The sequence below is a fragment of the Eschscholzia californica genome, unplaced genomic scaffold (assembly GCF_041429995.1).
Source record: "Eschscholzia californica isolate CP2 unplaced genomic scaffold, dmEscCali1.0.p SCAF_5, whole genome shotgun sequence".
Lineage (NCBI taxonomy): Eukaryota > Viridiplantae > Streptophyta > Magnoliopsida > Ranunculales > Papaveraceae > Eschscholzia > Eschscholzia californica.
In genome coordinates this window covers 12,351,160-12,366,645 of record NW_028238472.1, presented here as the reverse complement: position 1 = coordinate 12,366,645, position 15,486 = coordinate 12,351,160, and the positions used below count along the sequence as shown (strand labels likewise).

The window sequence follows — 15,486 nt, the reverse complement described above, 5'->3', positions numbered from 1 at the left end:
AGAAGAAGACATTATCTAAAAATATATCTGTAAAAGAAAGATCAGTAAAAAACTAGATCTACAAACTAATTTCTAATGAGAAAAGTGAGCAATAATAATACTAGTAATTACTTATGAAGATCTTTAACGATAAATTTAAAGAAGGATAATGCTACTCAGACTCCCAAAGTACATAAGAAGTCAAGAAAGTAGCCATTTTGGAGTCTGGGTTTTATGTCATTTCACCCATAGTAAAAGTGATTTACAATTTTTTTGAATTCTAGTGCCTACTTTCTTGACTTCTTCTGTACTTTGGGAGTCTTAGTGGCATTATCCATTGTTCCTTTTTAAGTTTTCTGACAAATGGATTTACTGTTGTTTAAGATTGTATTTTTGTAGAAGAAGAAAAGGAAACCTTAAAAATATTATTGAGAGAGAAAATAAATTTTACTGCGTAGAAGTATTTTGGAAAGGATAGATACAAAATGGACTAAAAACAATTAGAGATAATACTTTGAACATAAAATAAAATTACACATTATAGTATGACACCTTCTAGTTATTTGTAAAAATCATTGATTTTTTTTTTTACTTATTATGGTTAATATTTTGACTGGTATAACAATTTTTCTTCGATGTCTGTGTTATTTGTTATTGGTTGAGGACATTTGAAACGCCTCTCAATGTCTGTGTTATTCTTTTGACATCTCCAAATTTTCACTATTGTCTCTATTCGTTTGGAACATTTCAGATATCTTCTAATGTCTTCTGTTATTCGCCTGGAACGTGAGATCACAGATATCTCAAAATGTTTTAGTTTCATAGACATTTTAGAGTAAACTTGAAGAGCTTTTGGAGAGAGAATGTCTTCCAAAATGTGTAGAATATTTTAGACACTTTAGTAAAAAGATAATAAAAGTAATTAATAATAATAAATATTTGATCAAATTAATAACAATATTAATCAAACAGTATTAATAATTTTAAAAATAATAATATAATAATATCATGATAATATAGTAATGTTATCATAATAATATAACATTACACTTATATCATGAAGAGATAATATAAAGTTATATCAACATTCGTAAATTGAATACACCATAACAATCTGATTTTAAAACATTTTGAACCTTTACACGGAGAGCCAGTGAACCTTATATTATTATACTCCCTCCGTCTTATTTTGTTTTTTTTGAAACTCCGTCCCATTTTGTTTGATTGTTATTCCTTTTGTAGATGTCCCAAAATATTTGTTCACTTTTTCTTTATAGCATTCATTTAATTATTAACGTGATCGAAACTTCCAAAATTATCTTTTAGTTTGAATAGCATTAAGAGGTTTTAACTAGTTTATATACTTCTGCCCTGTTGTATTTAATAAAATACTCCATCTTAAATGAAAGTAGTTTTTTTTTTTTTTGATGAAATTAAATAAAAGTAGTTGAGAAAGAATTTATATTTGTCAAGAGTAATACCAAATCTGTCATATAATCTTGCTATAGGGAAGGAAGAAGAAAAGTAAGGAAGGCCAAGTTAGTGTGACCCCCGGACCTTGTGCACCAATCTCTACCACACACCCTCTAATTACTCCCCTCTTCCTCCTCTTTTTCTCTCTCTAAATGTGCACATGGACTGTCTATGTGTACATATCTTCTCCCTCTCTCTCTCTCTCTCTCTCTCTCTACTGCAAGTCTATATGCACATCTTCCCTCATCAAGAAAAATATTATTCAACTTGTTTATCTTCTTCTTTTTGGAACTCTTTTTGTTAATCCTCACCTTTTTTTACTACTCTATAGTATCTCCAATGGCTCTTTTTACATTCTCCTCACCTTCCCATTTATCTAGAACAATACTAACTTCAGATTCCCAAAAACCCTCTTCTCATCTACCTCATTTGTTTTGGAATAAAGATCTGAAACACCATTTTCAGCATATTCAGGTTAGTACTTTTCAACTACATTTCTCTTTCTCAAATACCCATTTTGAACTAAGGATTGGGTAAGTTTAAATTTTTTTTTTAAGTATTTTTCATGAATTAGATGAGTACCCATGAAGGATATTCAAAAGGTTGAGATACTTTGAGAATCAATTTATGATAAAGTAGTGAAATTGATGCAGGTTAGGAGAAAATCAGTTGGTATTTGTTCATCTCTAGCTGAAAAGGGGGATTATCATTCTCAAAGACCACCAACTCCTCTTTTAGACACCATTAATTATCCAATTCACATGAAAAATCTATCTGTCAAGGTAAACAAATGAAATACAGAAACCTTACTTAGGTGATGATGCTATGGTGTTTGTTTTTTCTAATTGTCTGAATCTGACTAGTCCGAGTCGGACTTGGCTGAATCTGAGTAGTTTGAGGTGGAATTGTTTTAGTCGTTGACATACTAGTCATTTCAGGTGTTTTTAGAGAATGGGCTCTTAATTTAGACTTACTTTATGTATGATTAAAATGCCCTTAAAATTAGTTTGAGATAGCCATTCAGACGAGTCAGACACACAAGTGGGATGAAAACTAAGATTCTGATATCTGATTTCAGTCAATTCAAATATCGAGTCAGAGTTTGGATCTGAATATAGGAAAAAAAAAGAATCACCACGGAAAAAGGTAGTTGATTTTGTGGGCTTATATAATATGGCAATTCAAAGATATACTTTTCGTAAATTTTGGATGTAGGAACTTAAACAACTAGCAGACGAGCTTCGTTCTGATGTGATCTTCAATGTTTCTAAAACTGGAGGCCATCTTGGTTCGAGTCTGGGTGTAGTTGAGCTCACTGTGGCTCTTCATTATGTCTTTAATGCTCCACAAGATAAGCTACTGTGGGATGTAGGCCACCAGGTAATTTTTGCTCTCAGCTCTGAAAACACTCTTGTTCAATAGTATTGATAGTCATAGAACAAATTGAGAATCATAATCTTTCTTTGGGTTCTTACTGATATTGGATTGTAAATGGTTGTAAAGTCTTACCCACATAAGATACTTACTGGAAGAAGAGAAAAAATGTCGACGATCAGACAGACAAATGGACTCTCTGGATTCACTAAACGCGCCGAGAGTGAATACGATTGTTTTGGCACTGGTCATAGTTCTACCAGTATCTCCGCTGCTCTAGGTATGTATTACTTCATCCTGGATCGTCTCGTTTCATTTCATTGAGGGCTGTGTACGATACCTCAAAACTCACCAAAAATTTACAAGTTCTGTCCGAATGAAGTGATTAAGTCGAAAGAACTCTAGCTTATCAAATTTGCAGACTTTTGGGGGTTCAAGCTTTTGTATATATATGAACAGGAATGGCAGTGGGGAGGGATTTGAAAGGCAGAAAGAACAATGTGGTTGCTGTTATTGGTGATGGTGCCATGACAGCAGGGCAAGCTTATGAAGCGATGAACAATGCCGGGTACTTAGATTCCGATATGATCGTTATCCTTAATGATAACAAACAGGTTTCTTTGCCTACTGCAAATCTGGATGGCCCCATACCACCTGTAGGAGCTTTGAGTAGTGCTCTTAGTAGGTTGCAGTCCAGTAGACCCCTCAGAGAACTAAGAGAAGTTGCCAAGGTTAGTTTCATAATAACAAGCAAAAATTCATGAATCAACTCACCTAACTTTCGAAACTGAAACGGATCTTATTACCTCGAGACGATTTCAGGGTGTTACCAAGCAGATTGGTGGACCCATGCATGAACTGGCTGCAAAAGTTGATGAATACGCGCGTGGGATGATTAGTGGGTCTGGTTCATCACTCTTCGAAGAGCTCGGACTCTATTATATTGGCCCAGTTGATGGCCATAGCATAGATGATCTAGTTGCTATCCTCAAAGAGGTGAAAAGTACCCACACAACAGGACCGGTCCTTATACATGTTATTACTGAGAAAGGTCGGGGATACCCGTATGCAGAAAAAGCTGCAGATAAATATCATGGTAAGAGAGTTCCTTTTCCCTAAATGAAGTTCTTGACTCAAGAAACGGAAAATCTGAATCTAGAAATTTTGCCATTTTGTAGGTGTGTCGAAATTTGATCCAGCCACTGGAAAGCAATCTAAGTCAAGTGCTCCTACTCAATCTTATACTACTTATTTTGCCGAGGCTTTGATTGCTGAAGCCGAAGTTGATAATAATATAGTCGCGATCCATGCTGCAATGGGTGGAGGAACGGGCATGAACCTTTTTCTTCGTCGGTTCCCTACACGGTGCTTCGATGTGGGAATTGCAGAGCAACATGCTGTGACATTTGCAGCGGGTTTGGCATGCGAAGGCCTCAAACCTTTTTGTGCAATCTACTCATCCTTCTTACAGAGAGCTTATGATCAGGCAAGTACACAGTCTTACCCTCTGCTTGACATTTTGACTGAGGAAGAGTGTGAGAGTTAATTTGAGATGGGATTCTTTCGTTGCAGGTGATACATGACGTGGATCTACAAAAACTACCGGTGAGGTTTGCAATGGATAGAGCGGGTTTGGTTGGAGCTGATGGTCCAACACATTCTGGTTCGTTCGATGTCACATACATGGCATGCCTACCGAACATGGTAGTAATGGCTCCTTCGGACGAGGCAGAGCTTTTTCATATGGTTGCTACTGCTGCTGCCATTGACGACCGGCCTTCTTGTTTTCGATATCCAAGAGGAAATGGAATCGGTGTTCAATTGCCAGCAGGGAACAAAGGCATCCCACTAGAGGTTGGTAAGGGAAGGATTTTAAGGGGAGGAGATAGAGTAGCATTGTTAGGTTATGGATCAGCAGTTCAAAGTTGTTTAGCCGCTGCTTGTTTACTAGAAGAACATGGCTTAAATTTGACAGTGGCCGATGCCCGTTTCTGCAAACCACTAGATCAAGATCTTGTTCGGAATTTAGCAAAATCACATGAGATAATAGTCACAGTTGAAGAGGGATCAATTGGGGGATTTGGGTCTCATGTTGCTCAGTTCATGGCTTTAGATGGCCTTCTTGATGGCAAAACAAAGGTATGTCTTTTCTTGATAACTCATACTTGAATCGCCCTTTTGCACTTAACTGCAAGAATACTTACATTCTCTGGCTTAAACTCATGCAGTGGAGGCCGTTGGTTCTTCCTGATCGATATATCGAGCATGGATCACCGTTTGATCAAATGGTTGAAGCTGGCTTGACTCCATCTCATATTGCAGCTACTGTATTCAACATCCTCGGACGAACAAGAGAGGCTCTCGAGGTTATGTCATAGAATGTAGCATGTGGGGATGGGAGATTTTGTTCCCCACAATGTATAAAAAGAAAGAAATATAACAGTTCATTGTTTATATAAGCAATCAATTAGCATCTTACTACTTAGTTCTATCAAAGTTAATCTTATCATATTCAATGACCAAAGAGAAAGGGAAAATAAACTTAGGTGCTGTTTGTTTTTTATTTTTTTCGGATCTGAAATCTGAATTGGGTTCCAATTCAGATTTCAGATGTTTGTTTTTCTTTATTAACAAAATCTGAAAACTTGACTGAATGGATTGGAAGTCTGAAAAGGGCTGAATAAAGCCCGGTTTTTTCAGACATCAAAACAAGTCTGAAACTTTAAGGCACCATCTGAAATACACCAAATGACCATTTTACCCCCGCAAAAATTTCACATTTCTACCTTCTTCGATCGAAAAACAGAAAACTAGGGCAACTATTCTTCTTCTTCAAAGTTTTCCTCCATTAAAGTGTTGCTTCTCTTTCCTTCTTCGAAGTTTTACATCTTGATTCCTTCACTAAAGGTCATTCGTAGTAGCATTCACTGTTAGATTTAGAGAAGATAGATCTTGATTCTTCAAAGCTAGATCTTCATTCCAACATTAAGTCAGATCTTGATTTTGAATATTTAGAGAAGTTTTCGTCCAAATCTTCTCTTCATAATTCATATGAACTTGTTGAGAAGTTTCCTGCTACCGTAGTACCCTCTTCGATCACCGCTACCACCGCCATCCTCCCGTGGTGCTCGAGATCAGCCGCCACCTCCAGGAACACTCTCTCAACAAGTTCATTACTGCAATCCTGCAAACCCTAACCTTTATTTCCAAAACCCTTTGACCCTTCTTTTTCAATCTCACAGACCCCTTGTATCTCAATCTCACATAAATCTCACAGAACCCTTACCCCCTTACTTTCAGAACCCTAGTCTCTCAAAACCTTGAAACCCTAATTGATCTATTGAAGAAAACGGGGTTTCTTTGTCGGGGGGTTAAATTTGGTGTGAAGAGGAGAAGATATAGAGAGAGAGTTTAACAGCCAAAACACCCTAAAAATAAGGGTAAAAGTGTCAAAACAAAATTTATAAGAAATATTTCAGATTGGAAAACAAACATGGTTAGTTGGAAAACATTTCAGCCAATTCAGATTCAGCCAATTCAGTTCAGCCAATTCAGATTCAGCCAATTCAGATTCAGAAGTAAATAAAAAAAACAAACACCACCTTAATTTTCTTTACAAGATCGAGTAGAAACTATAGATGTACGAATCTATCCTAGTTAAGACAAAAATACGAAAAAGGTTTGAACTTATCTATGCGTCTAAAAAGAACTACATGCCCCCCTCAGTTAGTAGCGGGTCCAAGGTTGTAATAGTCCCCATCGCCCGAGAGAGCATCTGAAGTTTGGGTTATAGGTGCCCGCTCAATCTTAGTTAATTGAGGTTTTTTGGAGGGTTTGTGGAGCCTTAGTTGAGAACAAAACCAGGTTTTGGGCTTGTGCTTGGATATAAAACGCAGACAATATCAATAATTACAAAGACTTGGAGTTACGAATTACATCAGACCCGCTGATGGCTCGTCTGCAAGGGTAGGGGTGGGAAAAAGATCCGGAAGACCGCTATCCGACCCGTTCGACCGAGATAAAAAGTGTCTATGGACACCCGATGGTCATAACGGTCAGTGTCCGACCGGCCCGAAAGAATTGGCGGACGGTCACGGTCAAAATTCTATGTCGAAGGACCGACCGTTGACCGACCGGTACGAGTGACCGAATAGGTTGACCCACTAAACTGTCCTCATTTTTAGAAGTTGACCGTTGAATTTTATAGACATATGAATATATGATGATCGTTGGCTATAGTTATATAGTGCTCTGGAAGACCAAACATTAGTGCATGGCTTAATTATATCTTGTCAAATGATGATCCACTGTGTTTTTTCTTTTTTATATTTACTTTTGATTTCTTGGCTAAACATCTTCATTTGTAAGTAATTTTGTTTGTGGTAATAAAAATAAAGTTCTGAATTAAGTAAATTTATTGGAAAGTCCGGACCGAGACCGTCCGGTGTCCGACTGGACCGGTAAAATAAACGGTCTTGGACGGTCAATGGACAAAAAATTCTTGAGAGTGACCGTCCGAGTCCGCCCGAGTAAATAGGTGGTCACCAACAGTTTATGTCCGAGTCGACCGGTTCGATGAAGTTAGAGTCCGATACCGACCGGTCTGGACCGATTCCCACCCCTATTCAAGGGTGGGTATTGTAATAGTCCCACATTGTCTGGGAGAACTCATGAATTCTCGACTATACGTGCATGTTGAAGTTTGGTAAGTGTCGAGACTATTTGAGTTGCCTTGTGAGAGCCTTTGCCAAGAATAAAATCTCCTACTCGTTGGGCTTGAGCCTAGGTGTCAAAGCAAAGACAATATCAATCAATAACTGCTAAAACTTGGAGCGGTACAACGGCACCCAATTCCCCATCTCAACTGGCCGCTCTGTAGCCCTTTCTTGGGTTCACAAACAATACATAGTGCGATACAGTCAAAACAAGGTATATAATAAGAAAATAATAGATACCTCGATGGGGGCAGGGAAGGGATATAACTCAGCGGTAGAGTGTCACCTTGACGTGGTGGAAGTCATCAGTTCGAGCCTGATTATCCCTAAACCCAATGTGAGATTCATACCAAAAGGGTTATATCCATTGATAAGTTGTGAAGAGTTTAACCATAGGTAATCTCTTAACCATCCCATCAAATAAGCGGAGGATTCATTAAACTGTGAAACGTTACCCTGCCATAATGTGATGTGCTTCCAATGCCAATAAAAAGTAACCCATCCAATGGTATTTAACATCCAGAAAACTGCCAAATAAAATGCGTCCCAAGCCGAAATATCACAAGTACCGCCTCGTCCCGGACCGTCACAAGGAAAACTATAACCAAAATCCTTTTTATCTGGCATTAACTTGGAACCACGTGCATCTAAAGCACCTTTAACTAAGATCAATGTAGTTGTATGTAAATGATAATTGATATGACAGAAGTGCAGGCTATCAATTCATTTTCCAGATTGGAATCCTTAAAAGAGTTTTATGGGCTCATATGGTTTTCAGTCAAGTCAAGAAGTTTGACTTTGAACCCTCCCCCAATTTTTTTCTTTATTTTTATTTTCGAGACTTATCTTATATTTATTGAATTTTAATGTGTTTCATAACTCGAAAGGATTCGAGGGAGGGGTCGTTTCATTTTTTGATCTGGGAAATACTGACTAGGTTCAAGAAATGAGAGAATTAAGTATAGCTACCAGAAAGCATCATGGAGACCTCTATAACTTTTGGGTGGGTTTATCATTTCCTTATAACAAAAATAATCCCTAAAAAATGGAATGGCATCATGGAGACTTTATGAAGAAAGTAAGGGCATTTAAAAACTTCAATGATAAAGCAACCTTTTTTAGATTTGAATTTTTGTGGCCGTTTGAAGTTTGAACAATTAACTTCGAACTTCGAACCCAACACTTCAAAACCAACAAAAATCAGGAAGAAACACTAGATCTCTCTCTCTCTCTCTCTCCATACTTGAACTAAAAGAGTGAGAAAGAGAAACAAGTAGAAGAATGACTGGAGTTTTGATGGTAAGAAGAGAAGATGAAGTTTTTGAAGAGAAAAGAAAACCTAGAAAAAGAGAAACTGAAGAACAAACCCAACTTTCTCTTGTTGCAATTTTATTAGCAGCTATTAAAAAATCCATGGCTTCTTGTCGTGTTGAACAACAAGAAGAAGTTTCATCAGCTGTTAATTGTATGGAAATTGGATGGCCAACAAATGTTCAACATATCACTCATGTCACATTTGACCGTTTTGAAGGTTTTTTAGGTCTTCCTGTTGAGTTTGAAGTTGATGTTCCTTGTAGAGCTCCTAGTGCAAATTTCACCTTTTTAGTTAAATGGGTTCTTGTAAAATTCAAAATTTCAATCTGGGTTTTCTTTATTTTTGTTAAAGATCAAAGATTTTATAGCTCACAAGTGGGAGATCAGTTCATGAAAATGAAGAGTTTTGACAGTATAAAGAACTGGTTTTGGGTTACTTCTAAGTGAGATTAAGTTCTTAATTTGGTACTTAAGATACTATAGTGCTATTTTTGTGACTGAAGTTAGCTCAAATCTTAGCTGAATCACTCTTTGTAGCTGAAGATGCTTAATCTATCTAGGTCATTATTTAGGGTTTGGGATGTAAGTTTGAGAGACTAAATGTAAAGAAGCTAGAACCCTTGTTAGGGTTTTTGTAAATTTGGGGTTTTTAAAGAATAGGTTTGTTGGATATGTAGTTATAAGACATTAGTTACTGAAATTTTGTATATTTCTTTGCAGTGCTAGTGTGTTTGGAGTCTCTCCGGAGTCGATGCAATGTGCTTTCGACTCAAAAGGAAATAGTGTTCCAACTATTCTATTGTTGATGCAAGAAAGGTTATACTCACAAGTTGGTCTAAAGGTATGCAAGTGTTTTCTACCATCCATGAATTGATCTATTTGGGGTTCAGTCGAAAATGACAGTTTGATAATCGGGTTTTGCTTTACCTCTATTGTTGTTTTATTAGGCCGAAGGAATTTTTCGGATTAATCCAGAGAATACCCAAGAGGAGCAAGTTAGAGACCAATTGAACAGGGGAATAGTACCTGATAACATTGATGTACATTGTTTGGCTGGTCTAATTAAAGCTTGGTTCAGAGAACTCCCAGAAGGAATATTAGATGGATTATCTCCGGAACAAGTTCTTGAGTGCAAAAATGAGGAAGAATTCGTTGAACTTGTTAAGCAACTCCTACCAATTCAAGCTGCCTTGCTCAATTGGGCTATTGAACTTATGGCGGATGTTGTCGAACAAGAAGAGAACAATAAAATGAATGCTCGAAATATCGCTATGGTTTTTGCTCCAAACATGACCCAGGTAATTGAAAACAAAACTTCTTAGATCTAAAGGTCTCGTTTCATTAGTCGAGTCTTGTGTACTAACTCGACTCCATCTTTTCTTTTGAATAGATGTCTGATCCATTAACAGCTTTAATGCATGCTGTTCAAGTGATGAATTTGCTCAAGTCATTGATCCTAAAAACACTTAGGGAACGTGAAGAGAACACGAAGAACGGAGGTGGGGATTCCCCATTTTCATCTTGCTCGTCTGAACAACAAACTGATGAAGAAGAAGAAGAAGACTTTGATGGTCAGAAAGATGATGAGATGGAAACAAGCTGTGAATTGAGGGGAGCCAGTTCATACTATTATGACAATGCCCAGTATAGTCAGAGCAGTGAAGATGAAGAAGAAGTCGATCAACTAAATGTAATCGAAAAGTGCTTCTTACGGCAATTAAAAGCAAATGAGGAACTAACAAGAAATTTTACTGAGGGTTCGCCCGAAAGATTTGAAACTAAGCACCTTAGTAGTCCAAGTAGTTATTCTGGCTTCAATGCTGAGTCTGGTTTTTCATATTCTAATAGCAAAAATATGAGTTCAGGCCAAACGAGTATGAGCGATACAGAGGACTCGAGTGCTAGTGCCTTTAGAAGAGTAATGGGTGGCAAAAATAGCAAATTTGAAGTTTCTGAAAGCAGAAGCAGAAGGTGGTAATGGTGGAGCGAGGCGAGTAATCATACTCATTCCTCATTCTCTTTATATTGTATGATTTGTTTGGTGAATTGAACTACTAATCAAGGTCTCTTTTGGTTGTGATTGGGTAATATTGTTGTTTCTTTTGTTTTCTTCTTCTGTATTTCTATTGCTATGAACTTTTGTCTGTACATTGATTCTCACTTGGTTAGGTTTTTCTATCAAAGAAGGTTAGAACCTAGTTTGTCTTGTGGTGTATAGTGACTTTTTGTGCTTGTTTTTTCTTTATATGTTTTTGTGCTTGTTTTGTATTGCTTCACTATGGATTTGCCAACAATGAAAGTAAAAAGTCACACAAAACACTGGAGATACGTGATTTTTTTGATGAGACTTAATCCATATATGGCGAATAGTGACATGATGATTTTCACTATGTATGAAGAACAAGATTACAAAATTTTGTCAAGAATTTTAGAATATGTAACGCACTTGAACTCTAGCACTCCACCTCCTCTAACTATCTCACAAAACGTGAAAACATAATACCCTCGTTACATTGATAACCACCTTAAAATTACAGAAATTTCTCTAGAATTTTAGAAATTGTAATGCAATAAAATCTCTCACAAAGCGAGAAAACAAACAAAAGCTAGGGAGCGAATGGGATTTGGTATCCCAGTAGTCCTAACCGTAAACGATGTACATTAGGGTTGTGCACATCGACCCGTGAGTGCACGACACATGCTGACGAAAACCATGCACTACCTGTGTTCGTGTTCTCGAAGGCACCCCTCTTTTTCAAGTGGATTTGCGACACGTCAAGCCCTGGTAAGGTTCTGTTGGGGTCCCTCTTTGTATAAGAATGACTCCTCGTCGAAATAGGATTTCCCTATCTTTTTTTGGGGTGAAATAGGAAAAAAGAATCCTGTTTCTGATAGAACCCCTCCTTAGTTATCATTATAAAAGAGAATGAATGGGAAAATATAATTCATACTTTCAAGTCAGAGAGTGTCCTCTCAAATAATCTTCTATGACCGTTTCCTCTCGGATTAGAGAGAAAGGTCAGAGAGATGAGACAGAGAGACCTCTTAGATCACATTCTCCCAGGTTAGAGAGCGATCAGAGAGATGAGACAAGAAGATAGATAATCTTTCCAAATCATATTCTCTCAGATTAGAGAGAGATCAAAGAGATGAGACCAAGAGAGAAAAAGAGAGATTTCTAAAGTGATACTTTTCAGGGAGATTGAAAGAGAAGAACATTAGCTTGAAGAAAAAGAAGATTATCAATCTTGTGAAGCAATTTACTCTGTGTCAAACTTATTGGGCTTTGTGGTACTCTAGGATTTATTCAAATCCTAAGGAGTAAGAAATCTTTGTATTCCCTTTCTTGTTCAGTTTTATCCACCATAGTTTTGGTGAAGAATTGTTGTCCAAGAGTGTTTTTACACATCTTGAAGAGTTGATTAATCCCCTATTGTTTTAGGGAGGAATTGTGTAACCCATTATTTCACCATAGTGGAAGATTACTGGACTAGGTCCCGTGGATTTTTACCTTTGATCTTGGGTTGTTTTTTTTGCCACGTTAAATTATCTTGGTGTCTCTACTTTTGATTCACATCGTTTATCTTCGTATTTGTGAACAAGTTATTTAGGTTTTTTTTTTCTAACAAGTCGTATCAGAGCTCAAGCTAGATTTATCGTTCAAAAATATGGAAGGGAAACAATAGTGCACTTTACACATGATTCTAGTGAATTCGTGAAAGAGAGTTGAATGCAGTTAGAATGTGAGATATCAGTGGATGCAAGACGTTCTTGAAGAAAAAAGTGTTGAAGATCAAGAAAACCATATAAAAGACCGTATTTCAGATATGATGGCAAAATCATTGCCTAAAGGCAAGCATGAGCTATGTAGTAGTATTGTTTGGCTTGGGGATGGTGGTTCCTTTTCATAAGTCGGGAGAGGGAGTTTGTTGGGGTATCTCCTTATATAAAAAAGATTCCTAGTTGAAATAGGATTTTCCCTATTCCTTTTTGGAGATGACATAGAGCGTTTCCTATTTCAAGCCTAAAAAAAGAATCACATTTCTAGTAGAGTATGTCTCTAATTGTTCATTATAAAGGGAATGAATGGTAGAACATTATTTATAATTTTAAGTCAGAGAGTATCCTCTCAGATAATCTTCTAGGACCGTATCATCTCGGATTAGAGAGAGGTCAGAGAGATGAGACAGAGAGAGGGAATCCTCTCAGATGATATCCGCTCAGGTTAGAGAAAGATCAAAGAGATGAGAGAAGAAGATATTGTTGGGTTATGGAGTCAGCTACTAGTATTGTATGCGGATAACTTGACATCTAATGTCAAACACTAGTATTCCCAGGATCATCATGCATAAGCTAATAATCGACATTACCTTAATCACTAGCCCTCGAACCTTTCCAATCGCTTTAGAAGACCAAGAGCTCCAATTGTAGCTCCTATACTTGGGACACCGAATGGTCTACTTAATCTCCCACCTTGTAAGCCAGCTAGAACTCTAATGGTGGTTTGATAAGAAGAACTTCTTCTTCTTTGTTGACTAGTTTATAGCTTTTGGGAAGTAACTCACTTTCTCTTCTCTACTTGATGTGGTAGAGTAAGAAAGCTCTTAGAGAAATTCCACACCTTATTCAAGTCCTTAAGAGACCTTATATAGAGTTCTAAGTCAGAGTCCAACCCTAATTAGATTCCTAAAAAGTCCCTTTTGAATAAGATTAAGGAAATAGTCGAAAATAGAAACTAGTTGTTATTTTCTTTATTCCCCTAGATGTGGCCGTCCCCTAAAAGGGAGATTGTCCAGATCTGGCCGGCCGCTTATGGGCACCCCATTGATCATGGTCGGCCACCCCTCTGGGCCTACCCTTTTGGTGTCCCGACCCAAAATCCCTATTTTCAGGCCTTTTGTGCTATCGTTGCCTAAACTTCTTTTAGGCCTATGAGACATATTTATGGGACTCACCCATGATTATATATCTCATTCCCACTAATCATATCATCCGATTAAATAACCATCCTTATGTATAACCCGATGTAGGATCCGGTCGAAGTTAGCCGCGAATTACGAAATGATCGTAGTTGGTTTCTAGCTAAACACTACGACCCCTAAATCAAACGGACTTGATGATCTTCTTCATCAATTTTCCTATCCGACAAATTGCTCGCATTGCATTTTTGGTCAAAGGACATCTCTTTCAAGGACATCTCCTTTGCAAAGGAATATCCTTCAGACTCCCACTTGTACTTAGAACAAGTGCAATGCTCGATTCCCGTGTCAATTTGCATCCCATCTGATACATCACGTCTTTCAGTCTTTCTTGATACCGAGTACAACTGTCAAAGAGAAATGATTAACTTCTAATGCATTTGAGCGCGGTCACGCATTTTCAGTTGCTACTCATAAAGCGGCTTTGAGCCACGTTTTCCTAATGTGATTAGGATGACACAGTCTATTCTTGTTCTTGCACTCAAGTCTTGTCTATCCTGTCTTTCCCAGTATCCACTTTTATAACCTCCTTTGACGGAACGACGTTTGGCGGAACCAAAGTCGGGCATTCCTTACATAAGATGAGTGAAACACTCAGGTTTTGAGGGATCTCTCCAATCTTGTCAATGAGAAGCGTTTTTGACGTCCATCACGATTGATGTGCTTCTCATTTTGAGGGTTATCTATTGTACATTCCCAATAGTACACCCACGTAGTCAATTGAATACTTCTATCCTATAGCCCATGAACCAACGTTATCTCATCGACTCACGTGCTAGTCTTCCTGAGTCATAGTTGTCCATGCAATGACCTGGACAAGGGAGATGATAACTAAATATTACAAGTTCACTTAATAGGGTATCATTCATCAGATCACGTATCTGATGAACCTATTTGGAATGCTTTATTATCCATAGACTGCCGTTTAAATACTAAACCAAATTTAGACGACTTGTGTAATAATTAACTTATTTCTTATAACGAGAGTTTGCAAATTTGAGTCTCTTTCGTAAAACACCTTTTACATGCTCAATTTTACTAGTCAAGGTTATTCTCTGGATATACCCTATGGCTTGGACACTTAGTATGATTATCACACTTTGTTCCTAGGTGACAGTTTAGTCGACTACGGAATAGTCTGATTTAAACTTTGCTTATCAACTAATTGAAGGTCGATTCCTTTAATTTTCGTTGATAGTTTCTAGTAATCCTTTACTAGAGTCATGGCTTCCTATTCTTTCTTTGTAGAGTCTGCAATAGTTCGCGGTCAGAAAAACTTTCTGCCTATTTTCCTTCCATGTTTCGAAGTTTGCAATGACATGTTCAACTTTCTCCACTCTAACTCGTCCTAGCCTTTAAAGATGTTAGTTGTGGTTTCAAATTGTCTTATCTGAGTTTGGATGTTAACATATCTTAATACTCTAAGTATTCACAATGTCTTGGGTAAATGCTAAATCATGTCTCACATGACCGATCTTATGCCTATAGCATGCGTGCTTGCTCATCAGAGTTACCTGACTCTGAGTCTTGCCGAGCTATCCGCCATGAGCTAGTTTGGGTCGAATATCTCTTTCAGAGTTTTTCGTATTCGAACGTTTAAGAATCCCAATTTTTCTTATCGTAGTCCTATCATGACTTGATCTATACTTATA

General features: G+C 37.4%; 2 protein-coding genes across 2 annotated transcripts; both read left to right on the top strand.

Moving 5' to 3' along the window:
- Positions 1–1,459: 1,459 nt before the first annotated feature.
- On the top strand, positions 1,460–5,322 carry LOC147537142 (putative 1-deoxy-D-xylulose-5-phosphate synthase, chloroplastic). The gene is made up of 9 exons (XM_086639073.1): positions 1,460–1,926; positions 2,106–2,234; positions 2,668–2,832; positions 2,956–3,106; positions 3,286–3,557; positions 3,649–3,922; positions 4,005–4,312; positions 4,399–4,965; positions 5,055–5,322. The coding sequence occupies exons 1-9, from the start codon at positions 1,624–1,626 to the stop codon at positions 5,202–5,204; spliced, it is 2,319 nt and encodes a 772-aa protein (XP_086495199.1). The 5' UTR covers positions 1,460–1,623; the 3' UTR covers positions 5,205–5,322.
- Positions 5,323–8,243: 2,921 nt separating this feature from the next.
- On the top strand, positions 8,244–11,245 carry LOC147537141 (Rho GTPase activating protein with PAK-box/P21-Rho-binding domain-containing protein). Its single transcript, XM_086644344.1, has 4 exons — positions 8,244–9,130; positions 9,573–9,696; positions 9,803–10,153; positions 10,246–11,245. Exons 1-4 carry the CDS (start codon positions 8,823–8,825, stop codon positions 10,831–10,833), a joined length of 1,371 nt encoding a protein of 456 aa, XP_086500470.1. The 5' UTR covers positions 8,244–8,822; the 3' UTR covers positions 10,834–11,245.
- Positions 11,246–15,486: the final 4,241 nt, after the last annotated feature.

Bases quoted from the DNA above. Each gene is read 5' to 3' on its own strand.
- LOC147537142 (XM_086639073.1), top strand. From the start codon at position 1,624: ATGTGTACATATCTTCTCCCTCTCTCTCTCTCTCTCTCTCTCTCTACT. The intron at 3,558-3,648 runs GTTAGTTTCATA...AGACGATTTCAG, and splicing joins AACTAAGAGAAGTTGCCAAG to GGTGTTACCAAGCAGATTGG. The intron at 3,923-4,004 runs GTAAGAGAGTTC...GCCATTTTGTAG, and splicing joins AGCTGCAGATAAATATCATG to GTGTGTCGAAATTTGATCCA.
- LOC147537141 (XM_086644344.1), top strand. From the start codon at position 8,823: ATGACTGGAGTTTTGATGGTAAGAAGAGAAGATGAAGTTTTTGAAGAG. The intron at 9,697-9,802 runs GTATGCAAGTGT...TTGTTTTATTAG, and splicing joins ACTCACAAGTTGGTCTAAAG to GCCGAAGGAATTTTTCGGAT. The intron at 10,154-10,245 runs GTAATTGAAAAC...TCTTTTGAATAG, and splicing joins TTGCTCCAAACATGACCCAG to ATGTCTGATCCATTAACAGC.